The 26,877-nt window shown below is 39.6% G+C and overlaps 1 protein-coding gene and 1 long non-coding RNA gene across 4 annotated transcripts in view; both read left to right on the forward strand.

The window, feature by feature from the left end:
- The first annotated feature begins 804 nt into the window (after positions 1-804).
- Positions 805-11,654, forward strand: LOC107314077. Of its 3 annotated transcripts, none has more exons than XR_001555288.2 (5): positions 805-976; positions 1,736-1,818; positions 3,375-3,451; positions 3,552-3,903; positions 10,994-11,654. It is a non-coding gene; the product is annotated as an uncharacterized LOC107314077 (long non-coding RNA). The 3 variants fall into 3 exon arrangements; XR_001555289.2 differs by having other exon boundaries at positions 810-976; positions 3,740-3,903; XR_001555290.2 differs by having other exon boundaries at positions 812-976; positions 3,761-3,903.
- A 1,518-nt stretch (positions 11,655-13,172) lies between these two features.
- The window catches only part of DHX15 (DEAH-box helicase 15), a 35,702-nt gene continuing 21,997 nt past the window's right edge, over positions 13,173-26,877 (forward strand). Inside the window, exons 1-5 of the mRNA XM_015862646.2 lie at positions 13,173-13,361; positions 17,393-17,735; positions 21,615-21,808; positions 22,603-22,762; positions 23,170-23,388. Coding sequence (XP_015718132.1) covers positions 13,297-13,361; positions 17,393-17,735; positions 21,615-21,808; positions 22,603-22,762; positions 23,170-23,388 — 981 coding nt within the window. The 5' untranslated portion in view covers positions 13,173-13,296. The remainder of the gene's footprint in view (positions 13,362-17,392; positions 17,736-21,614; positions 21,809-22,602; positions 22,763-23,169; positions 23,389-26,877) is intronic.

The raw sequence follows: 26,877 nt of genomic DNA on the forward strand, positions 1-26,877 counted from the left end.
ACTGGCATAGCAGTTTTTGTGTAATTAACAGCCTTTGCAACAGCCTGCAGGACAGGAAATGCTGGTGACTGAGATGTGCCTACGCAGAGGGAGTCTTGAACAAGGGTTACTGCAGGGGTGTCCAACCTTTCGGCTTGGATGGGCTGCACTGAGTGAAGGGGAACTGTCAAGGGCCACATCTACAAAGGCTGCTCCAAAAGTATTGCCTCTTAACTATTTCTGTGAAAACAACTGATACAAGAGCACAATAACATTAATGACAGAGCAAACTCTCAGCTACAAAATACTCTTTTTTTCCATCACAGTCACTACCATTAGCCATATGTTTTCAACAGTGATGAACAACTGACTGCATGCTGCTCTTGTAACAGTCTGTACCAGCAGGGTGACCCACTGTTGCTTCTACTGAAATGCACCACCACTGGCTCACTGCACTCACATCCACGTTTGGTCTCCACAAATATTTGGAGCTGATGAATGTTTTGGGTGCTATTTTTTCTGCACATCCATGTCAGACACCATTTTGTCAGACTTCTCTTCTGCTGCCATCTGTCACAAAGCAATAATGTCTAAGGGACCAGTGCTTAGAAGGTTCAACCTATGCTGCTACACCACCAACACCTGCCTCTGACAATGTGGGCCATCATCATAAAATAAGTGGCATTACTTTTGGAGCAGCCCTCATAGAATATATAACAAAATATATATAATTAACAACACTTATTTTTATATTTAATATTTTTATTAATACCAAAAAGAAGGTGTAGCAGAAATGCTAAGTTGTGGCCTGAACCAGTGATGGAGCAGCTGGTGGGAAGGCAAGGCCAACCCAGGGGAGCTCAGGTGCATGCAATGAACCTGAGTGACTGAAAGGGGTGGAGCAAGGAGGCACTACTTCCCAAACCTCATTTAAGGGTTGGTGGTGGTGCTGTGGGTGCTTTGCTGGAGATCTCTGTATATCTGAATCCTTCTGGAGGTAAGCAGTTTGTTTTCCTCCCCATTTTTTCTTTTCCTTCCTCTGCTTGTTTCTGTGCCTACTGCTGTTGTGTCTGAGTAGATCCTTTTTGCAGCCTGGGGTCTTGCTGCTCTGCTGTCTTGTTGTGCTTTCCATTGTGCTTCAATCACATTACTTAAGGCAACAAGACTATAAGACTGGGGGATATTTGACCCTGTTTCTGTGACTCTGATGCATCTGCTTGTTTGATGACAATGGCTGCAGCTCCTAGTGAGCTCTCAAGGGGGTTGTTAGAGGTTATTATTTTTTTAAGTTATGCTCTTCTTATACTCTGTCCTTAAGTTGTTCAAAATAGTACAGTACAAATGCATGTACTGTCAAAAAGTAGTAATGTGAATGAGGTGCGACTGTGAAGGGAGGGTTATTTCTCTCTGTTAAGAGAAGGCTTGTAAATATTTGGTAAAAAGACATGATCAGATTTTTGAGTTGAGTGTCTGATTACACCTCTGTGCGTTCCACTTCAAAGTTCTCAGCTAATTGATTTGTCAGCTCAAAACAGAGTTGCGGATAAACCAGAAAACTGATATTTTTTTCCAGCCATCTTGAAGTTTATTGTCAAGTCCCTTTATCCAAATGGAAAGCACATCTGTATGCTTTCCCTGTTCATAGGGATGTGTTTAGCCAGTGTATCAAAAAGCATAATAAGGGCTCATTGCTGTGGCTATTTTGCTTCAGAGAAAGTAGTTACTCAACTTCTGTTCTCTGCCTTGTTACCTACAGGTCCTCAGGTGTTCAGTGAGAGAAACATGTGCTTACCATGTGCAATATTATCTCCTATGCTAAGTATTCATTGGTGACAAAAGGTAAAGCACAACTTTGGGGAGTGGTTGCTCTAATATGTGATAATGTTATTCTATAGGGAACAAATTTGTGTAGGTGGTTGTGTGATTGCTGTAATAAAAAATAGAGGAATAACATGGTTTCTCCAATGCAAAGAATAGTATTAATATCTAAGGGACAAACTGTGGCAAAAAATGAGATATTTTCTTCCCTTCAGGTCCATCTGAGCTTCATAGCTGATTGAGGACTTTTGTATCACTTATGTTGTACCTGACTGCATCCAGTTTATGATTACTTTTATCAGTCATTTTGGCTAATAACGGACCAAAAATTTGAACCAAAATTGAGGCAAGGCTATGCAAACCCCACACCAACCAATGAAAATGAAGGATGTAAGAATACTGTGTTTCCTGTGGAGAAACATGCTTAGGAAAGTGGCTTCCCTGTTTCCTTGAGACATACAAGTTCAATGTACGTTTCTGTATCCCACAGCAGCTTTAATTTTCTAGGAGTATGAGCTGTTTATGGTATTTCTTCTTGAACAACATAGAAGGTTTTCACAGTTAGTTGCAGGACTTGCAAGTGGAGTTGAGAGCTCTAGCTGAGAGCCGTGAGACAGTTATCCTCTCTGCTTTGGGCATGGATGACAGTGTACAAATCACATTGTGCAGCAAGTAATACTTGCACTCACTTTCTGCACTGCATTTCATAGCTGTTATATTCCAGTTCCAAGTACAGAGTTGGATTGTACTTACGTTATAGGTTTATTTCTGTATGGCTTAAAAGTCAGCATTTGTTGGATTGTTTAAAGCTTGTGCATTTAAGGTATTGAACAGTGATGTGTGACTTAAGTTGTGGACTTCAGTATTTTTTACATGCTATAAAAAAATGCAGAGAGCTTCCTCATACCTTCCCTCCACTACATATTCATTTTTCTTATATCTGCCAGATGGTGTGGAGCAAATTATTCTAGCACTCAGACCATGAGAATTTTAAGCAGATGAATGTAACAGTCTGCACAGCACTTTGCCTCCTTTTATCACTGACTGTGGTGCTGGTCTGTTTGATCACACCCCAGAACAAACAAACCTCATTAATCAGTATTTTCCTTTTCTTACCCTTGGCTGAGTCTTCTTTTTCTTTTCCATTCACATCTGGAGATGTTTTTGGAAGCTTTGTTTTTAGATGGAGATAATTTTTGTTCGTTTCTTCAGTGCTTCTATTTATAATTGAGTTGAGCTTTAAGAGAAAAACACTAGCTTGATAAAGATATGAAATAACACAGTTCATGTAGAAATGAAACTTGGCCTGGACATCTATAATGTAAGTTATCCACTAGTAGTCTGCAGCAATTTACATCTCTATAGTAGAAAAGCTAATGCAATTTAAATGCCGTGTGCCTTACCTCACTAAGACTTACTGAAGTGGTCATTAAAGATTCTGAATTACACAATTTGAATATTGTTTCCTTACCTCAAGTGTCAGCAACGTCAGCTGACAATTTGGTAATGTCTTCTAATTTATTCTGCCAGTACTGAAGTAGCCTCAAAGCCCTTCTTACTTTCTGCTTTGCTTTCAGCTCATTGAGAGGGACCTCTGGAGATCATCTGGTTTAACTTCCCACGTGAAGGGGGACTGCTGCTGGTGCTGGATCAGGTCAGCCATGGCTTTCTCTGGGTGAGCTGCGAAAACCCTGAAGGATGGAGTTTTTGCTGGAGGGAGGAAATAGTTCAATGTTCTGGTTTTTTTTGGGCAGGATGGGAATGCTTTTAACATTTGTTTCAAGAACAACATTTAATCAGATGGCAATATGCATGTATTTCCATCTGTGAAATCTACCTAGAAATATGGAATCTGTTCTGGGAGGGAGCCTTCTTGTTGAAAGTACAAGACCACTGTGCTCAGTGATAAAGAGAACCTTACTTATCTCCTCTTCAAAATTAGAAGACCTTGTTAATATTCCAGACCTGGTTTATGGAACTGCTGGCAGTCGCTGCAGATCTATTTGAATCAAAATGAAAGCTGATGGAAGAAATCAGAAATGCAGTGCAGCAGCTCAGTGTTGATGCATACCAAGGATGGTAAAGACCACATCAAGGAGTGGGCAGGTAGGGAAGTGGTACCTATGCAAATCAAGATGTACTGCAACTATCTTGAAATATGATGAAAATTTAACTGCATTCACTGAACACCAGCGAGCTCGGAAGTTAGGAAAATGCTTAACTCTGCTTTTGTCCCATCCAAGGATAAATAGATATATGTGGTATTTAATATAAAGAATCTTTCTGTTACTTTCTTATTCTCACCTCCTTCAATGACAAAGTCACAGTTGCATTGTACACAGCATCTGGGCTCATCTCCTGGGAGACCTGTGTCGCTGTACCTAGAACATATGGCCACTTTGCCTTTTCCCCAACCAGTTTCACTTGCAGCTTTCTCCTTAACTTGTTCTATTCCTCATCTTCCTTCTGTAGCCTTTTTTCCTCCATCTCCTCCAATTAAATAATATCTATCACTTTCTTTCTCCTTTGTAGTTTCTCAACATTGGTGAGTCCTATCTTTTTTTTTTTTTTTAAATCAGAAGTAAATGTCATGAGCATGCCGTGCTCATGAAAATCTGCAACAGGTGTGGTAACTCACTATTGCCACAGCTGAAACAACACCACTGCCTCACTGTGCTCATATCCAGTATTTGGTCTCCAGACACTTTCAGCAAGCACTCATGCATGTCAGTGGGTGCTGCTAAAGGAAATCAACAACACACCATTTGCTTCATCTGCATTTCCATTCCAGAATCAAAAGGTTGGAAAGGATCTACAAGATCATCTAGTTTATCAAGTTCAACTGTCCTATAACTGTTACTACCCACTAAGCTACCATATCTCATCTTGTCCTGGTCATTTTACACTTGTTGAATGTTCGAGTATGTGTGGTATTAAAAGATAAGGGCATGAGAGTCTAGCTTGATTTCATACGTTTTACAAGGTTCATAGCATTTCAGCTTCTCTTTTTGGAGGATGTAAATTGTCTTTTATTTTTCCTGCAGATTAAAATGTTTTGCTGTAGGACACTGCACACTTGTCACAGAATATTTGTACTGAAGTCCTTAGCTCAATGCTCTCTCACACAGTGCTGAGCAGCATTCTCTTATTTCACCCCCAAATTAATAATAATCTAGCAATCTTCACTGTAAAATCATTTCATTATATTAATTTCCATTAGAATCCATGGAGAAATAAAGCTAATGACAAATGATGTAATATCTTAGAGAAATAAATAAAAAAATGGAATAGGTGTTTTTGTAAGAGCTGGTTTTATTCATGTAAGAAAATACGAAGTTATTTGCTCACAGACGTTCAGGAGCTAGTTATTTTCTTTTACCATGGTGAGCAGTGTCAGGTGGTTGTGTGTCATGGATTTTTTTCAGGGGATCTGGCAGCTGACACAGTGTCCTGTCTCCAGTTGCTTGCCTGCGTCCCTGTGCTACTCCATCTGTTGTCCTTGTTGGGAAACTAAACAAGCTAAGAAACTGCTTTTATGTTGTTGTTGCTAGGCTGCTTTTTTAGCCCTATCAGTTTCACAGCCTGATGCGCTGTGTGACTATCCAAATAGCCATGCTATAACAAGGGAGAGGGTGCTGCAGAGACAAGAGTGAGCAGTCTGGACTGGGAAGGGCAGGGATTGCTTTGTGCTGCGGAACCATCTCTGAAAACCTAATTTTCTCCCACAGAACTACATGCTGCATGTTAAATATAACACTGGGTTGTTTCATGCAACTTTGGGCAGGAGCCACTTAAAAAACACACATTTGAACTGCAGAATGGAGCGCTTCTTTACCTTTGGTAACATTAATTCTGCTCCCTTTCTTATTACAATAGCATTATTATAATAGTGTCATACTGCTATAATGGTAGCATTAGAGATTTATGTAGTAAATGAAATTACTCTGTAATTACTGTACAATATGACAACATAGAAGATATACATAGTGTAATTACATATTTTCAGAAAACTAAAAGAAGTTTGAACCGGCGTTGCATTATTTGGGCCTTGTAGCCTGCCTATGACTTACCAAACAAATCACTCCCAGTCATTTTCTTTTCTTGAGGTATCTCTTATGACAAGGAAGTGTGCACTCATGTGATGCAAGATGGGGAATATAAGGAATCCTGAAAGTGAGCAGCTTCTGCTATGAGTTATAGGTCTAAGGAGTCTGGGCAAGACTATGACATCCTTAATGGTCCTTACCACCATCTTCCCTAGTACTTTTTTCAAATGTGGACAAAAAAAGCAGCACTCGTATAATAAATCCAACCTCTATGCATATAGATCAGTTATAACACACAAAGAAGGCCATGCATGTGGCTCACCTTTGCAAAGGCAGAAGTTGTGTAACCAGTAAGGACGCTGTTACTTGAAATACCAAAATGAGCCTTGGGATACATGAGATAGCAGACAGTTCTTTATGTTAATCTAGATGTGGCTGTTACAATTAAAAAACAAATGGAGAAGGTACACGGGTTACCCTGTTTTCCATTGAGGGATGAGTTGGTTACTCATTGAGTATATCAGTCCCTTTGTTTTTGCAGGAAGGAGCAGCTGTAGCAGAACTCTCTTCTTTCTCTCTAGAATCAGACTTGCTTGTGAGAGAAGAAATCTTTGCAGAGCAGTGTAATATAACAGCATGTTAAAAAAGAAAAAGGAAAAAAGTTTAGCTAATGTCTTTTTTTGTTCCTTTAGGATTCTTACATTGACTTTGTGATTGTTACTCTAAGCTGTGGATAGAAGAATGGCACACACTAACAAACAACCTAACTTTGCGAAGCTGGGGTGTTACAGAATTAAGTTGTCAAGAGGAAGGTTACAGTCCATTTTGACACAGCTGCAGAAGTTTAAATTCGCTGCTGAGGACTTTTTCCTGCAAGGGGGCTTTTAATGCAGTTGAGAGAAAAAGACTTGATTGCACAGGAAAAGAGTAAGGTAGATCATTAGTTAAAAAACTTGGCCCAGCTGGGCAAGAGACAATAATTAATGTTTATGGTTTGGTATGGACTATTTATAGGATATGATGGATTCTTATTCTGTGTAGTTTTCTACTGCTTGGTACTTTGTTATGCAGTCTGGAACTTATTATGAAGATAAGGACTAGCATTTACTGTTTTGTATATTAGTAGTTTGCAAAGTAGGGGTTATTAGATCAACTCTTATGCAGCTCAGTAGCTTTTTTGTAATGTTAGCTTATTGAAAGTGTGTGTGTGTTCTTTGTAGATGGGCAGAAACTGAGCAAATCACAGAATTATCAAGGCTGGAGAAGACCTAGGAGATCATCTAGTCCAACCATTACTAATACTTCCCAGCTAAATCATATTCCTCAACACAACATCCAAACGTTTCTTGAACACTCCCATGGTCGGTGACTCCACCACCTCCCTGGGCAGTGCATTCCAATAAGCTTCCTAATACTTCCAGTGAGCTTACTAATACTTAAGCAAATACTCAAAGCGAAGATGTAATGCTGGTAGATCTAGCAAGACTAACCTCAGGCATGAATATGAATGTTTTGTAAGTTCTATTAAAGAGAGGACTTTCCACTCAAAAAAAGGAAGTCTTAGGGCGTTAATGCCATAGTGAATGGAACAAGCAAGAGATTGTGCTAAATAAAAAATAAATGGAAATATATACCACTTTAATACGTATTTTACCTCTGTGGATGTGAAAAACTTGCAAAGAAACTGCAAGACAGAACCAGGCTTCTGCAAAAGAAGTGCTAACTGAAAAACTTGCATTTGTTCTAATTCTACTACTCCAGCAGAGGATCAAACGGTAACTTGAAAACCTGATCTTCTCTGAATTCAAACAGCTCCCCATGAAATATTTACTCCTTTCCAAAAACATCTTATATCTAAGGAGCTTGTCCCAAGATTTCAGTTGGCCGAGGAAGAAGTCAGATTGTAAGGAGCTTAAAAGATAAACTGCCCTTGCACACAACATATTAGCCTGTAGTTTCAGATGTTTCCAAATGTGGAAGGTATTAAAACAATGCTATTTTAACTGGAAAGACTTAGAAGTTACCAGAACGCTGTGTGAATTCAGTGTATAATGAATATAAATTAGATTTATAGCCTAGTTTACTCAGTGGTGATATTTTGCATTAACAGTACCTTTTCAGATTGTATTCAAAGCACATAATGATTATCTGCTCTTGCAAGGTTCCTCAAGGGGACTAGAGGTGATCATGAGGCCTTGGTAAGTGACTGAGGGGCTGAGAATAGTAGCTTCTTATCTACAGCAATGTATTTCCTTCTAGAGAATGTATTTTGTTTTCAGCAATGAATTGCCACTCTGGTTATTGTTCCAATAGATACAGGTGCTCTTAAAGTCACTTCTCAGCTAAAATCTGAGAATGCACACTTGATTGTTCATACTGCAGTGAAGAGTGGGTATAAACTTCAGCACTGTAGTTTCTTGTGTCTGGTGCTCCTTTCTATTTCACCTGGTTCTCAGACATCATTTTCTCAGAGGACTGCAGGTACTCATTAATTTTTCCTCTTTGAAATGTTATGACAGAGTGATGTAATTGTACTGGTGGCCCAATATCTGTCCCTGTTAATGAAGTATGTATATTTTTTTATCTGTCAATAAGATATGGTGGGCTTTTTTTAAGCCATTAGCTGCTACTGTTTCAGCTTGCTAGAAAGATACGAAATGAACTTTGTTAACATATGCAATTCCCCACCTCTGTCTCTTTTTTCTTCTTTATGAAACTTTAACAAAATCATCCCTGCCTTCCTCACCTTCAGGCTATTACAGATGTGTTCTATTTGGGATAATGTTTAAAGACCATTCAAAAAGTTCAGATAGCCAACTTAAGCAGCAAAAAAGAGACTATCATGGCAACACTGCTGTTACTATGCTGGCTTCCTAGAGCACGCTTCCCAGAGCAATTCAAAGTATTGATTTATATATACTTCAAGTGTTGCAAAGTTTAGTTTCTGTAATTACAGAGAAGCTGCCTCTTTTCTTCACAGCAGAAATTTATATCTGTCTATGTATTCATCTGCACAATTTTAAATCTGAAAAATATGTGAGTCTAACATAAAACCTGCTCTGATTGTGGGCTCTTGTCTCAAGTATTCTTTCTCCAGTGATGTGACAGAACATGAGGATTAGGTCCATTTATTCACACAGGCTTGGTGGGAGGACAGAATGAGAGCTTGGCTGTGATGAGCATTTGCATTTAAGGCTCCTGGGTAATTTGATAAGAACATTATCCATTTATATATATTCTTTTAGAGCAGACTGCTTTATCATAAATACTTTTTTATTATTTTTATTAAATTAGTTTGCAGGAAATTCTTTAATATCATGTGCTGTAGATTTAAAAAAAAGGGGAAAAAAAAAAAAAGGAAGAAAGTGTTAGACTGGCTGAAAGAGCTGGGGCTGTTCATCCTGGAGACGAGAAGGCTCCAAGGTCACCTGATAGCGGTCTTTCACTATCTGAAGGAGAGCTACAGGAAAGAAGGGGACAGTTTATTCAGCAGGGTCTGTGGTGAAAGGACAAGGAGAAACAGTTGTAAGTGAAAAGAGGGTAGATTTAGGTTAGATATAAGGAAAAAGTCTTTTACAGTGAGCATGGTGAGGCACTGGGACAGGCTGCCCAGAGATGTGATGGGTATACTCTGTCCCTGGAGACTTCCAAGGTGAGCCTGCATCAGGCCCTGGGCAATCTGATCTAGCTGCAGATATCCATTTGGTTGCAGGAGCGTTGCACTGGATGACTTTTAGTGGTTCCTTCCAATTCTAAGGATTCTATGATTTTTAAAAAACAGACTGTAAATATTGGCAAAGTAAGTGTGGCCATGTAAATATTGGCAAAGTAAGTGTGGCCATAGCATTGCAAATGTATAACCTTGAGTCTACCACCAACTGGCCAGCCATGAAATAAATACATACTACAGAGATTTTAGGGCTCTAACAGTAAAGCTACAGCAAATTTAAATGCTCCCTCCCACCCCTCATAGCTGTCTCTTGTAACTGCTTACTCTTTCTGCTTCCATTCCTGCAGTGGATGAGTAAGTGTGGTTTCACATCACCCACAACCTTGTTTTAGCTTGAATAAGGAAGGTGTGTTTCAGCTAAGATGCTAGGCTGGATATATGTCATTTTTCTGCCCTTTATAGGCTTAGAATCTCTATGAGGACGGTGAAATAATTAGTTGCATGCAGTAAAAAATTGTGATACTGGACTTCTCTGTCAGAATCCTCATTTGTTCCAGGGGCATGTACTTGAATTACAACTTGCCTAAGACCCATGCTTAGTCTCTTGGGGAAAAGGAAACACAAAATCAGAAAACAAATTATAGTGTTTCATAGATGTTATTCACAGCAACTGTTTCAGTTTTAAATGTTCATGCCCTTTTTAACCCAATTAACATGAGAGTAATATGTGTACATGAAAATCAAAGAAATATTCACTAAAAATTGTCTGAGAGGATTTTGATACCAAGGAGTGTACTTTTAAAAACTAGGGTAAGAAACTGAGAGAAGAATAGATGCTCAGAAGGCAACTCATAAATATCTCCTAACTCAGTGATCTAAGATTTTCATTCTTATAGATGGTTATGAAAGACATGGGGGAAACCGAACTATTATTTAACAAATGTATTTGAAAAGGCGGAAAATATGCTTAAATATGCCCTATTTTGCACATTCCTTTCATCCTTGAAGCTTTTGACGTAATGCTCACCACTTTGTCATTATGTCAATTTGTGCTTCTCAATCTTTCTTTCTCGTCTTATCTTACATTTGGGCTAGAATCCTGTGAATACTTACCTACATGCTTAATTTTGCTACTTGTAGTAATCCCTTTGAAGTTAAAAGGATTAACTGCATTAGTAAAATAAAGCATGTGTGTGCTTGCAGGATGAAAGCCTTAGATTGACAATTCTTCAGGATGATGGGACAAAATTGTTCATTATGGAGCCAATAGCTCAAAACACGGGTGGAGGCTGCATTCAGCAGTTTGCAAAGTACTGTTAATAAAGACAATTGGAGCATGAGGTATCAGTCTGGGACAGAGGACTCCAGCTCACCCCACATGACACACTATATATGTATTGTTTTCTGAGAAGGTGTAACCAGTTTTAAGATCTCATGCCTGCTGAGATATCTATTCTGCTTTTCCCTCCTCCTAAACCAGGAGCTTTCCTGAGGTTGGCCATGTGGTAACCTGGATCAAGAGCCTAAGTGCCTTTATGCTGCTTGGAGGAGCAATCAAGATCAGGAACGTACAGTTGAACGCTCCATGCACCTGTTGTTGAACAGCCTCTGCCTTCTAAGAATCTCAGGTGTTACCCTTCACAGCTGATGCATGTAATGCTTTTACATTCTTCTATTTTTCCCACTTTCCAGGGAGATCCAGCCCCCTTATTGTTTTATTTTTTGTCTCCCTTCTCTAATCAGCTCAACGTCTCCCCTATTTCCAGTATTCTTAAGCTTTTGCTTAATACAGTTGTCATTTAAAGAGCTTTGTGTAGCTACCCTCTGGGAATGTAGTGCTTTGTACGCTGCCTTGGAGAAAATAAGCTTGATATTTGGCATGTAGAGAGAAACCCGTAACATTTAACCCCTGGCAAACTGTGACACAGATTTTTCCAGAGTTTTTTTGTAATATAACTTGGAAAATTACTTCCAGTTTTGCATGAAAAGCTCAAAGTCCAGAATTTCTGGAATGTTTATTTCAGTTATCACTTCAAGCAGAAAAAAATGGTATTCTTTATTGTAGTAGTGCCTAGAACTTGAGCTGAGGGTGTCGTTTTGTTGTATCGTTTAAAATAAAAAATGCTCTTCTACTAAATATACACTGATGGTTTGTCTTTGTGGAATGTTATAGCAGTTACACTGATGTAACTCTGGAAGAACATGAGGGTGTGGGTAAACACCTACTTCCTGAGCTGGCTGTGCCCGTGGAACAGGTCACTTGCTGCTAAGTGATTTTTTCTGACCATTTTCAGATTTGCTAGCTGAGCCAGTTGTGAGAATACTCTCTTGCCCTCAGAGTTACACAAGTTAACAACAAATTCTTATTCAAAACATCTGATCTAACCTAATTCCTTTGACCAAAGTGCTGGGGAGTGACCACTCCTCCAAGTAGCTAGGTGAAGGTTTTGGTAATCTCTGGCAGAAAGGCAGTGAGAACAGGCAGGGAGGATGACTTGGAAAACAATGTATTTTTTGTCAGGTGCACCTAGATGAAGAGATAGGAATGAAATGTACTGCCATAATATTAACCTGTCTTATCTGAGACATTAATTTAAACCACTACTGCAGCACTGAGAGAACATGAAATATACTGGGAAAGCAGGGAGGAACAGAGAAGAGAATGTCCAACAGTAGATAAGTATCAAGAAACATCCTTCTTGCCTTTCGAGAAGCTCTCAGAGATTGACTTTTATGAGCTATGCTGTATTATCAAGTGACTGTTTTGGAAAGCAAGGCAGCTGCTAAGACTTAATGATGGATGAGAGGAGAAACAGCTGAAGGATCTAGTTGTGAGAGCACGGGGGTCTGCCTAGAAATAATAGTGCTCATATCAGTGGTGAAATGATTAACATTACAAACGATTCACTTAGGACATCTCATTTAGGGACATCTTAATTGCCTGATTTTGTCTTCTCCTGCTCAGCCTCATCTCTGCTTACAGTCAGGGAACAAACACAGCTTGCATGGATGGTTAACCCAGTTCCTAGAAGGCGCTGGGGGAGGATGGAGATGAGGAACACAGTTCAGGACACAGAGACAACCCAAAAGGCAGGTTTGCTGGATCCAGTTTGAGCCATAGATTGCTGCTGGTACTGGCTGGAAATGTGAAATGCATCAGTACACAAGAAAGACCTGATAACTGTATTGAGAAAATGGCATTTTTAGCTCATGTGTCTCATTGCACTTCAGCAGTTGTTATGAAATACTAGTTTGTGTTCAAATCTAACGAACTTTGATGTAATAGTGGCAGCCGTGCCTGCTGGCGTTAGGAACACGGGCTTCCCTTGCACTAGCAATCCCAAATACATGAGTGTCATGTATTTGAATGAACGTCACCGATTTTCTCACTTCTGCTTCAGATGACTTGTGAAAGGTCGCGTTTTTCTACACACATGGGCGTCAGCAACGGCCCACAAAAACGACGTGCCAACATCATTCTGCTTTTAACTTCCACCGTGGAAATACTCCTGTGCTGGGGAGCAGAACGGACTGTGGAAAGCACCTTTGCCATCCGCTCCCGCCCGCCCCCACAGCGCTGTGGGCCGCAGCCGTTGTGAGGCGCGGGGCGGGGCGGCGCTCACTCCCATGCGCGGCAGCGGCTCGCTCAGCCCCGTCGCTTCCTTCCGGCCGCCATTTTAGTGGCTGCTCCTGGCCTCGCGGCGCCGCTGCCGTCGCTGCTGCTCTTGAAGCGCAAAGCGCGTTCCCTTGAACCCGGCCCCGCTGCACCCAGCGGCCCCCGCCATGTCCAAGCGCCACCGCTTAGATCTGGGCGACGATTACAGCTCCAGCAAGAAGCGCTCTGACGGGTACGAGGCAGCGCGGCCCGCGGCGGGCGGGAGGATGGGGGGGATCAGCGCCGCTCCCGTGATCGGCTGCTCGTTCTGGGCCCAGGCCGCTCCCCGCGGGATGGAGCCTCCGCCGTGCGGGGCGGCACGAAGGGATGGATGGATGGATGGGAGCGGCGAGGCCCGGGCGCGCTGCAGCGTGGGACTGGGCCCAGCTCGGCCTGGAGAGTGGGGGAGGCGGATGGCGGCGGGGAGGAGAAGGAGGGGCCGGGTTGTGCTGGGGGCGGTGGGGCGGCGCGGCTTTGTGTGCGGCCTGCCCGTACCTTCAACTCCGCATCTCCTTTTTGATGCGCTTGTGTCGTTTTCGTTTAGTGGCAAACGTGATCCAGGGGGTCAGCGTGAGGTACTGCGTCCTTAAGCGGGTGGGAGCGTTATTCCTTTGTTAGCTGCCTGCGCTGGGTACCCGGCTGGGGTTGTGCCTCATGTGAGGAGGCAGCGCCAGGTGGGGTTGGGGTGGGATGTCACGGTGGGAGTAGGTTTCTTTGTTTTGCGTTAGTTACTTTTAGGGCTCGATGCACCAGCTTTAGCAGCCTTCCATCAAGGTTAGTGGCGTGGGGGGTACACAAACAATGTGCCGTTGTTGTTTTAGTGCGGTCTCTTCATATTTTGTGTTCCCTGACGTTGGTTTGGGAGCAAAGGGCCTCAGAAGGCTCAGGAAGGCAGGGCTGTGTTTATCTGGCCTGCCCTTCTTGGGAAGCACAGAACCCATCCTGAATCCCATCCTGAATCAGCTCCTCCCTGAAGCCCAGCAGTGCTGTTTAGGTAAAAGTGTTGATCTGAGAAGAATCAGCACAGAATATTGCACCTCAAACCTCCATAGGTGCCGGGTTTGTGTCCCTTTGTCCTTCCCTCATCTGCCATTAAAACTTTACCAAGTCTGCCGTTAAAAGCTTTAAGTGGCACAGGACTAAGAGTCACTGTGGACTTGTTGAGTTTATTTCTTTGTCATAGTCCTTGAGATCTTAGTTCATCCAGCACAAGGCACACACTATTCATCCTAAGTTGTCCTGGCTTATGTAAGGGTCGGTAGGTTTTCCAGCCTACAGAAGGCTGCGATGCACAAGTTGTTACCAACATGTATATTCTTGTCCTATTCTGCACACTGTGGCTTTCTGCAGTGTAGTTGGTTTTGGAACTGGATTAAACTATATTAGCTCCTTGAATAGATACCACATCATGTATAGAATAGCATTGTACCTTGCCTTCAACGTGGGTCACCTGTCTACAATGTAAAATTATGTTGAGTTGTTGCTATGTTCTTTCTGAGGCCTGTATCAGTGTGTGTAACCCCACATGGCAGTCATGCTGTTGGTTTGCAGCTGTTCTTGCAGCCTTAGTGGCTTGACACCACTCGTTATCTTCCTGTCTTGAAGAATCCTCTGTGAAGACAAAACCTTTTGGGGAAGGTGTGGTTTAGAAGTTTTCTGTTACAGTGCTACTGTGCAAGTTGTATGTGTGCAATTTAAAACCCGATGGTTTTTTTTTCTAAGCACGCTTATCTTTGTTTGGTGTTGTGTAACATCACAGTTGCTGTGTTTGTGTGATGCATCGTTTTCACTGATTTTCTTAGGTAAAGAGCAGAAATGCCAATCTAACTGCTGCTGCTGCATCGACTGCCAACAACTATTGTTGCGTCTGCTTAGTAGTGGCAAAAATGCATGTATCAGTGATGTTAGTTTTGCTTAGACTTCTGTTGTGATGAATGGAACTGGAACAGGCTGCCCAGGGGGGTCGTGGAGTCTCCTTCTCTGCAGATATTCAAGTCCCACTTGGACGCCCACTTGTATGACCTGGTGTAGGGGAACCTGCTTTGGTGGGGGGTTGGACTCGATCTCTAGAGATCCTTCCAACCCCTACAATTCTGTGATTCTGTGAATGTTGGTTTAACCTTATTTCTTTTCCATTTGCAGTTTTCTGTGCTTTTATGTCCTCTAAGTCAGTGATTTATTTTTTTCACCTTTTTTTTTTTTTTTCCATCTATTTGTATGGGTGGGCATAAGGAGTTCAGGTAGCAAACCAGGCAACCTCACATGAGAACAGAAATCCAACTAATAAATATAAATGCCCAACAAAACCCACCGTTGCCACCAACCTCTTCCCATTTATGAAGATTGTTGTGGACTTTATGCACGAGACAAATGTTATTAAGTTTTGATTCTTTTTGTTGTTTGTTTTAGGGTTTATGGTCAGGCTGTTAAGTGCAGAGATGAGGAGCGACTTAAATGTGACATTCCATTAATGAAGAACTGCCAAGTTGTGTTTCCAGAGATTTTAGTGTTATCATTTGGCAGTGTAACCATCACTCTACCTGTCCCTTGTTTTGATGCAAGGTACCTGGTGTGCCTCATAGATTTCAGTGGTAGTGGAAGGCTGACAGACATGTTCTTAGGAAAGTAATGCTGTTGTAGAAAGATTAATATTGATGATTAGATTTAAGGTCTGTTTTTTCTGTGCTGACGTCTGATTCCCCTCTTTTATACTGTTCTTAACCATTTTTGGAACTGAAAATCAACTCTCTTGGTTGACCTTTAAGTCAGCTTTTTGACTTCTGAAATGTAGGTAGAACTTGATCGGTTCCTTTTCTGTTATGACTGAAGAGTTAATGAGATAACAGTCACTGGGGAGTAACAGTTCCAGTTTGGTTCCCACTTGCTGTCCATTTAATTTACGTTAGCTAGAAGTTTGCTTATTACTTTAGCACTTCTAGTTCAAAAGTTTTGCAGATAAAAATGCCATTTTTTTTTTTTAAACTTGTAGTTGTTTAAAATGTAATCTAAAAAATGGAATTTATTGGTAAAGTGGGACTCTCTTCAAAGTGCCAAATCACAGTAAGGTTTGGAGTTTTATTGGAACTGTGTGGCTGTATTTCTTTGGTAAATCTGGGGGTTTCTTGGTGAGTGTATCAGGGTTCAGTAGGGGAAGCAAAATTGTGTGTGGAGACGGGTACACAGATCTTAGTAATCTGAAACTGCCACAAAGACTGAGGTGAGATGCAATTTTGAGCATACAACAAAAATAATCCTATTTCTCTGCACTTGCAATATAATTATTTCTTGGACTTTATGGTTAGAAGAAAGTATACTTCACATCTCTGATAAAAGTAGTGGACCAGTCCAAGATTGGTTGGTGTTTAATGCCAGTTATTTGCCATTGACTTGTTCTGGTATTGCTGCTTTGATTTTAACTTTGTAGATTATCTTAGTTTAGAGAAAATGGAGTAGATTTATAACTTGAAGTAATAAGTTTTTTCCTTATGGATGTTCTTAAGTTTGTATTTCTTCATGTTGAAGATGTGGAATAGTTCAGGTAATAGAGATTTTCACAAATTGTGCAGATATAGCAATGTCTGAGGTTTGGTAACAGGATGGGACAAATAGGAGTGCACACATACTGTTGTTGAAGCAGGTGGTAGGAGGCGATACTGGAGAAAACACCATAACTTACTAGTTTTAACTCTAAGTTTCTAACTCAGCAATCAAAGTTGAGTTAGAATTGTATGGAAGACTTGTTAAAAAAATCTTTTATTATTTTTTTTGAAAGCTCCAAAGCCATTCTGGGATCTTAGAATCAAACATTTTTCAGGGCTCATTTATTATTAGTTTCTGTGGCTGGCCTAATTCTCTTGTTAATTAGGCTATAAGAGTAATAATGTTCATATTTTTGTGCACTTGGAGGAAGAGTTGTGAGAAGCGCAGAGCGTAGCAGGTTGCTGACAGCCATTAAATGAAGAGGGTTAAGATGGTGCTCTCTATGGTCTTGCTTGTGACAAGAGGAACTGTGGCAGTAGTTGTGTATGGTGATTGATGCACAGTACTAGAAATAGTTGCGCTTTGTTTATACCCCAGATAACAACAGGTAACTGTTGGAAGGAATCCTTAAAATATTTGGTTTATGTTCACCTTGTTGTAGAGATGTTTAAAATCAATTTGTGTTCAAATCTCTTCCTAACATTTAAATATCCTAATTTTCTGCTGTTTCCTAACTCATTTTAGGAAGGATCGTGACCGAGACAGGGACCGTGATGACCGGAAAGATCGTGACAGGGATCGTGACAGAGATAGAGATCGTGACAGAGAAAGGGAGAAGGAAAAGGAGTTGCGAGCTGCGTCTAACTCTACGCTCATTGCTGCTGGGTTGCCACCTATGAAACCAGCAATGATTCCACACAGTATTAACCCTTTCACAAATCTACCACATACACCTCGTTATTATGACATACTGAAGAAACGACTACAGCTTCCTGTCTGGGAATATAAAGAAAGATTCACGGATATCTTGATTAGGCATCAGTCATTTGTGCTGGTTGGAGAGACTGGGTCTGGTAAAACAACACAGGTGAGTTCTTACTTTCACAATAGTGGAGTTCTTAAAGGTTGGGATGGTTGCTAAGTAAGGGGATTGAGTCTTTATTTGGTATCTTTAATGTCATTATGCAGAACATCTCATAAATAACAAGCAAAACTGATTTGATGAGTGTATGATTTGCTTAACAAATGCAGAAGTATGTGAGGAGAATCTTTCACCGTCCCTTGTTTTAAACCCTACTGTGTTCTCTGGCTTTACCTCCTTTAGGCTCCTTGGTGGTTACATGTTTGGTAAATGAAGATAGTTTTGAGGTGCTGGCTTCAAATTCGTATCCCTTTAGCAGTTTATGTAGGTGGTTGCTTGAAAGTAGGTAAAATGTAGCGGAAAAAGGTCATGTTAGTGTTTTCTGAAGCTTAGTGCTACAGGTAAGAACTCAATGGGAATATCAGGTATTGGTTTGATGTGGTCTTCCTCAATGACAGCAGGTATGCAGAGCTTCACTAGCCCTTAAGAGTTTGGGGACTGGGAAAATGGGGAACATATAAGGAAGGGCATGCTGTGTTGTGTTTATAGAAGAACAAACTTGCTCAACTCTTGAACTGTTCTCTGTGGAAATATGATATTAAAAAGACCTTTTTTTCTCTAATCTGATAAATGCCTTTCATCTAAGACTAAGTTAAAAACTGGAGGATATATTCTAATCTTCATAAAAGGGATTATAGCTGACTCACTAAGTCCTGGAAGATTTTTTTAAGTTATAAAATTTATTAGTCTGAAAAATGTGAAGAACATAGGATAGTGAATACCTTCTATGTCTATGTACCCGAATGTTGTGCTATTTTACTGTGTATTTTAAGTACCTTCTTGTATAGAAGGTTCCTTAGGGCTATATTGCCTTTTTTTTTTTTTTTTTTTTAAAGATCCATCAGCTGTTGAGTTGTGTTTCTGCTTCACCTCTAACTTATGGAAGGAACTTAAGAAACCCAATGCATCTATATTAAAAGTGGGACTTAAGCTATCAAAAGCACAGAAGTTATCTTGGAGTCTTCTGTGCTTCCTGTGGGTTCTGACTGTGAGGCGGCAGATCTTCTGAATGCCTCTATAGAAATATGACACTGAAAACAATCCTGCTATCAATTGGGGAAACAGTTGTTTTGAATGTGATAGTGTTGCGTTCTTAAGTGCTGTCTTAAGCCATTTGATGAGTGGTTGTCCTGCTTTCATCTCTTTACATCCATTGATCATAGCATGATGTTCTTCTGTGCTTGAATGTTCAAGCTAAGTATGTACATGAACGACTTATGCCTTCTTTTACCTGATGGAGGGTTAGCATTCATGGATGTCTTGTGGGATTTGACCTTCCAAAGCGATTCTTAACTTTAATGGCAAAGAGGCTGTAGTAGTTGCAAATCTTCTGAGTGAGCTGCCATCTGGCAAGTCCTTTTCCCCCCTTCTTAAAATCCATTTTTTGCTTCAGTCTTGATGAGCCCCCAGGTCTGAGAAAATTGGAATTAATGGGAGACAAGAATTTTCTGTGAAAGCCTCGTTTCACAGACTTACTTTAAATTAAAAAATAGCAACCCCAACTCTATTAAACTGAAGTATGTGTTATGTAGGCTACTAGTTTTCATCTCCCCAGGATTTGCCATGACTTGCTTTGTAATTATTTTCTTTAAACATTCTCAGACTAAGTTCAGTTTTGTAATTATGAAATGGATGAGTTGAACCTCATTTAGGAAAGTTAAATGTGCTGTTTGCAATGTACGCTCCCTTTTAAGTGTGAGATTATTTATGGTACTGCTGTAATAATTTACATGTATTCTTTAGATGAGAGTTTCAACTATAAGGCATAGGATGTTTGCCATAACAAGGGATGCCACTTTCCTGCAAGGTTTTGTGGCTCTGGAAATTCAGAAGCAGCATTGGGGGGTTGGACTCGATGATCTCTAGAGGTCCCTTCCAACCCCTACAATTCTGTGATTATACTGAGCATGGCTTTATCTCCTGCTGTCCTTGTAGCCTACAAGAGAGATGACATGAGTAAAAGTTGGACTCAACTATTAACCAATGACAGTTGTGAATTCTACCCTAACTTTACACAGAAAGTTCATTGGATTGAAGTATCTCAGAACAGGCAGAACAGTGCTCCTTCCTCTCCTGTCTTACATTCCTTTAAAAAATGTGCCTTTCTTTTGGCTTGAAAATGGACTTCAACAATCCTCACTGCTTTCATCTTTGATCTCACAGGTCTCTGTGTTTCTCTGCCCCCTTTTTTTTTGGTTGGTAGTTATCTTTGAAAATCTCTCTATTGAAGTCATTGAGGTTGAGATTTAATTGAGGTTCCTTTTTATTAAGGAAATTTAGGATTTTTATATTTGCATCAGTGGAGTTAACTTTGGTCTGTAAGATCTAGATGATGGAAGTTGTTTCACGTTCCTGAAAGTGATCATCACTCAAGTAACAAACATACATCATGGTCCTTTGTCTCTTTTAAAGTGAGACATGAAAACTGTTCTGATGGTCTTCTAAATCAGATTCATGTGTTGAAGTCTACATAGGCTTTGTCTTTCATTTGGTGACAGCATTGTAGGTTTTGTTGTTTCTTTGAAAATGGCCTCTAAATTATTTTTATTTCCCTTTACTGTGTCCTGAGAAACCTGCTTTAAAGCTGATGTCAGGATTGGCTTTGTTTAAAGTTAAGAAGCTTCTCCTCATTCAGAGTTGAGTTTTTATTAGTCACTTGAGAAGCAGCTTCATTTTTCTACACTCCACTCCTGGAAAGTGTGTATGTGCTACTGGGTAGGATTCCAGACTCATGTCTTCAGTATTTATGAGCTGTTGGTATTTTTAGTTTTGAATAGGATTTTCTGAGTTCTTTTGTTCAGTTGTTAATCTTTGCTTTTTTTAAATTTTATTTCTGTACTTACAGTGGGGGGTATGTTCTCCTTTTTAAGAAAAAAATAAAACAGCTTTTCATTAGTCTACAATTGTCTGTTGTGCATATGTTCAGTTGTTTCCATTTTGCTGTAGAGATACAGCATTTGAGAAGGAAAATCTGCCTAGGTTACTTAAAACTACACAGTTCTTCCTGCTATTCTGTATTGGTTCATGAATGGTAACACTTTCTTTTTCTGTAATTGTGAGCCTTTTATAATAGTTAAAACCAATTAGTAAGGAGGAATAGATTTTATATCATCTGTAAACTTAGGACTGGCTCTGCCTGGAAGTTGTCTCCTCATGAAACATCACATGGAACATGTTAATAATATTACATTTTCTTCAGGCTGTTACTGACCTTGCAAAGTCTTCAAAGTAAAGCTGTTTATTATTCTGACTTTCTTGGAAAACCAGTGCCTGACAAATAAGCAAAAAAGCGTGTTGTTACAGAAACTGAAACACTAGGATTTCATATCTAGTTTATAACAATTCCAAAGAACAGAAGTTAACCAAATTAGCATATCTTGTTTATTTGTCATGATTCCTGGGTAGGCAAGTTGTATATAATTAAAATATCTTTTTTTTTTTCATTAATCTACATTAATGAACAATATATATATATATATATATATATATATATATTATATATTATATAGATATATATTTTTTTTTTAAATGCAAAGTATAATTTTAAGCTACTGAACTAACAGTGCTCAGAGGTTCTGTGAGCCTCTTATTTCCTTGATAACTTCAGAGATAGTTACATACTTGCTTAAGGTGAGCATGGTTTACTTAATTGTGTTGAGTCTAAATACTCTGCTTTTCTACTCTGGATATTTCTGTACATACAGTTGTCACCTCAGTGAAATTATGAATATATTTATTTGATATAACCACTGTGTTATATTTATTGCATCTGGATATTGAAGCTGTGGTTGAAACTAATTTTGTTTTATTTCTATTTCTTGGCAGATCCCTCAATGGTGTGTTGACTACATGCGCTCATTACCTGGACCAAAGAGGGGAGTAGCATGTACCCAGCCGAGGAGAGTGGCTGCAATGAGTGTGGCACAGAGGGTTGCTGATGAGATGGATGTAATGCTGGGCCAGGAGGTTGGTTACTCAATTCGATTTGAAGACTGCAGTAGTGCAAAAACCATTCTCAAGTAAGTACGGTGACTGTCCAATAAAGATCCCTGTGGAGGATGTTAGCAAGGTTTTGGAAAGAGTAATGAGGAAGTAAGAGTGAGTGGAAAAGAGATGGAAGCTGTAGTGTCAGGTGAAAGAAATATAGAACGTGGGTGTGGCGTAGACTTGAAAATGAGTTGTTCTTAAAGAAAAATGATGTGTTGAGTTGACTTCTATCAGTGGTAACTTAGTACCCAAGATAATTCTGGTGAAGTTTAGGAGTTTACTTCACTAGTAAGCAGAGGTACTAGTAAGCTTCAGAACTGATCTGTGCCTAAATCTATGGCACATAACTGAAGTTTATGTATGCTAGTGTTTCATTTATTAGCTATTCCAGATTCCACTGCTTTGTAGGTGAAACCAAGCTCACTTAGTATGTGGTTTGCAGATCACATTCACAGTGCTCAGTTAAAAACGAAACTATTGCAGGAGTAGTGTTTCTAGGATTTGAGTTGTATCTTTTTTCCTTTTTTTTCCCTGTCTTTAAATGTAGATCTGGAAGTTTGCCAGTAATAGTCTTAAAACTACTCATTAATGTTGCCAAAACTTGTTGACCCTCTCACTTTTTAAGCTTAATCTCTACTGCCGGATTTCATTTATATACCCTATGGTAACTTCTGTGTGAAAATGAAAACGGATTTGTTGCTTTGCTGGAAATAGTTCTTCTATTCTAAAAACAAGGTTTATAAAGGCTTTCTTCAAGCAACCTCATAAATAATAAGAAAGGGGATTCTTTATCAGATATAATAAATAGAATTGTCTTTGTATTCAGGTATATGACTGATGGTATGTTACTTCGTGAAGCAATGAATGATCCTTTGCTGGAGCGCTATGGTGTTATAATTCTTGACGAGGCCCATGAGAGAACACTGGCTACGGATATTTTGATGGGAGTTTTGAAAGAAGTTGTAAGACAGAGAGCTGATTTGAAGGTCAGTAATGATGAAGCCTAGCAACATCTTTGTGTTCAGCCATGCTGAAGAAGAGTGTGTATGCGTTTACCACTAGGTAATTATAAAGAAAAATAATCAACTGACAAAGATCGAGAGGCTTTTTGATCTGTTAATGGTGAACTGTATTAGAAAGGTAATGCTAGGGAAGGCCTAAGTGCAGTTTGTATTAAAGAAAATACTAGAAAGTCAGTTATCTGTACCTTTCCATATTTAATTAGGATGGTTTTTTGGACATGGAAATGAAGGTGCTGTACTATAGTGATAGAAACATGCTTAAATCATGGCTAACATTGAGTTTAGTTTCCTGCTGCTGTATTTTGTTTGTGTAACATTTCTCAGGTCATTGTCAGCCTTTGGGGTAACTTTTTTATTGTCTATACCTACAGGTTATAGTTATGAGTGCTACTTTAGATGCTGGCAAGTTTCAGGTCTACTTTGATAACTGCCCTCTTCTAACTATTCCGGGTCGCACCCATCCTGTGGAGATATTCTATACTCCGGAACCAGAAAGGGATTACCTCGAGGCTGCCATTCGAACGGTGATCCAGATTCACATGTGTGAAGAGGAGGAAGGGGATCTTCTACTCTTTCTTACTGGACAAGAGGTATTTTTTTTTTTTTCCTTTTTCTACTCATTGTTTCATGCAGAAACTGTTGAAAGTGACTTGTACAGGCTGAAATGTTTAGTTTGCTTTATCATTCAGATATGGTGTTAGGAACTCTGCTTGCCATACATAGTGGTTAAGTACTTGAAATGAATTTGCAAGATGAAAGTTTTCATACAGTTTTCATCTTAGTCTTTTATTTCTGAAGTAGAAACATGGCGTGTGAGACCCAGGTTTGTACTGAGATGAACTTAAAACATCTGGATATCTGGCAGCAAGGGGGGGTTTGACTGAAAATGTGGTTTTGTCCATTTCTGGATGGGTATGGTACGACTTAGCAGCTGATTGGCACTTTGCTTCTGGTGCTGAGAGCTCTCAGAAGTAGTTCTAATAAAAACATTTTTCTTCCCCTCTGTGAATGGCTTTGATTATTACACAGTGGTTGTTCTGCACCACAAATGATGGGAATTACATCTCAAAAACGTACTTGGTGGCTTATGAAAGATGGTTTTACAGAAGTGCTTAAGCTAAACTGCAAGAAGAAATAATTCTGTGGAAATCTTAAACCTTTTGTCTCGTGTAAACTGTCTATTTTTACTAATCTGCTTTTACGTTTTTTCGAGTATCTAGTGGACTGTGATGGAGGAAACTTTAATATATCAGACCTTGTGAAAAATTGATTCAATCAAATGATGTAAAATCCCTATTTCTAATATTGATAAAATAATGCAGCTAGCAAAACTGTTCAGGGTTGTTATTCTGTGTTTACTGTGCTCTGGTAGTGAAGATACTGCTAATGGTAGATCTCAGTTGTTTTTTTTTTTATTTTTAGAATGTGCCTAATCTTTTCATTTCAACAGACTTTGCTCAGCATGCTGTTGTTATTTTTGACCTGTAGCCACTTTGTTTTGTTCTTGGTCTCTATTCTTCCTGTAGACTCCTTCCTCTGACTCACTGGTCTTGCAGGCGCTTGTCTCAAAGAGATCCTTCAAGTGGTTTGAAATAGCTTTGTGTCTTTTTGTAATCTGAATGTGGACAGCCTTACCTATGCCAAGGGTGAAAGAAACTACACAAATAATCAGTGTTGCTGAAGGTCTCTTGTGTAGATCTAGTCATACAGATGCATCTGTGTTGCCTGCTAGATTAGCTTTAAGGTATTCCATTACAGAAGTCTTCTAGCCAATAATCTCTTCGATTAGAGAACAAAGATAAAATACTTTATTTAAGAGGGACAGTCATAGGCTGTCACGTTAGTCCTCTTTCACTTAGAATATTGCTGCCAGTTAAAAACATGGAGAGTGGAAAATATGAAGGACCATGGCTTTGAAGGTTAGGTTTTTGGTTAGAAGTTGTAGGTTAGAGGTGTGTTGGTGGTAAATAGGAGAATTCCTGAATCAGCTGTGCCGAGGAGGTGAATGGAATTATTGGTGATAAAATTAAACCGTGCTGTGCAGCTGTTCAGCAGATTTTGGTGCCTCTAACCAGAATGCTTAGTCAAACTGATCTTTCTCCGTTCAAGACGAACTAAGGATTATCCTTTTAAATTTTTGGTTGTCTACTACATCAGCTGCTGTATGTTGATCTTTAATCACGTGGTACAACAAAGTTGTGGGTGTTGTTTTGGGGCAGAATCTTCAGATGTTAATGACTGTATTGGCATAACTCTACTTTCATGTTTAGTAAATGGGTCTGAACTCATCCTTTAGTACTCACTGCTACTTGAGAGAGAGACTGTTCTATAGTATGAATAAATTCTTTGAGTTCTGCAGTTAATTTTTAGGGTGGTGTGTTACACACAAGTCTTTTAAAACCACGTGTATATGACACACATAGAGACAGTTATGTGTAAGTATGTCTAACAATATTCCTGCATTATCTTATTGAATTACTTGCATTTGTAAGCCACAATCCTGTATTTATATAGAGAGGTCAACTCCATGTATCCATGGATGGTATTGTCAGTGGAGCAGCTCTGCTTGGACTTAGTGTGAATTCAGCTAATTAGAGTGAAGTCAAGTCTTGTTTAGCACCTGTGGAGAGGGTTTGAAATGCTCTGACTTCTTCGTCCCTGATGTTTTGGGGCTCTTTTAGGTCCACCTTTGAGTATCATAATAAAGTCTAGGCTTATATTACAACTGAGTCTGCAGTGATGTAATCTGTTGGAATTTATAGAGCTGATAAGTGTGATGCATGTACTGCTATTTGATTCAGATCCTCTAGGCTCAGTGGCTCAAGTCTTGTAGTTGTTGTACTCTTGGTTTTTGTTTTTCCTTCCCCAGCTAGTGATGTTCTATAGATCTTGTTTTTATTTTTGGAAAATCATTTGAATAGAATGCAAGATGATTCTATTTCTTATTTAAAAGATGGATTTGCAAAGCTAAGTGAAGTTTGGGATGATGTCCTAGGTGTAAGCATGCAGGTATGAGTTGTTTTGATATCTTTTAAAAGATTTTTAGGTTAGTAATAGTAGTGGTCTAAGTCAGAGAGAGGGTTCTCACAGAGTCTGTAGTGATTTTTATGTAGGCCATAAACTGGATTGAGGTTAAGACAAGGTTGATGATGGAACCAGGAGTTATCAGGGAAGACTGTGTTGCTGGGCCCAGTTGAAACACTCCCAGGAGACAAAGGAATCTTAATTAAATAAGCCTTTAATTGGATGAGGGTAATTTCTACATAACTAACAGTTTTCCCTCCCAGTAGCTGAGAAGTGTTTATGTGATAGAACATAGGCTATTTTGGAGGTCATCTTTTTTTCTTTACAGGTTGCTTAATCACTGAAACTGTGAAAGAAAGTGGCAAAGACTTTCCTGTAGAAACTGAAGGCAAAGTTAACACTTTCTTTAGTCTAAGTAGTAATTGAGTGTTATTAAGGTGGTTAATATACAGTGGTTTGCAGTGAACGCAGGTTGTCTTCATTCAGCTTCACATAGAATGAGTTGAGGTTTGTAAACTGGAAGAAGAGTAATACTATTAATTGTGTTCGAGTGCTAAAGGCAATAGTAGGTAGAGTACCTTTTTCCCGCATCCTCTTGCCATCCTTTAAGTACTATAAAGGGTTTTACATTTTGTCTTGGATGGGCTGGGGAAGGGATTTAGTTCCTTAAATAAAGGATAGAGATTCAACTCTACCATCCTAACGTGTCTTGTTGTAGGGTAAGTAGTTTTTCTGTGTTTTTTGAAAGCAGAAAGTGGTGGTGGATGTGATCCTTTGGGATAAAGGATGCAAGCAGCACTGAGCAGTATGAAATAGATGGTTGACAAAAAAAGACTATGAAATGGTTGTCTTGAGCATTGAAGTAACTAACCTGTGTCTAGTGCTTTCTCTGGTTAGAAATACCTTTGTGTGTGTTTGTAAAGTATTGATCAGCCGTGAGAGAGGAAAAATAAAGTACTGAGCTCTCAATTTGTTGATGGCTTGATATGAGTAGCAGTTGTTGCTATTCCCAGATTGCACTGTAAAGCTGCAGTCCTGGCTTCCTGAGAATTCAG

The sequence above is a fragment of the Coturnix japonica genome, chromosome 4 (assembly GCF_001577835.2).
Source record: "Coturnix japonica isolate 7356 chromosome 4, Coturnix japonica 2.1, whole genome shotgun sequence".
Lineage (NCBI taxonomy): Eukaryota > Metazoa > Chordata > Aves > Galliformes > Phasianidae > Coturnix > Coturnix japonica.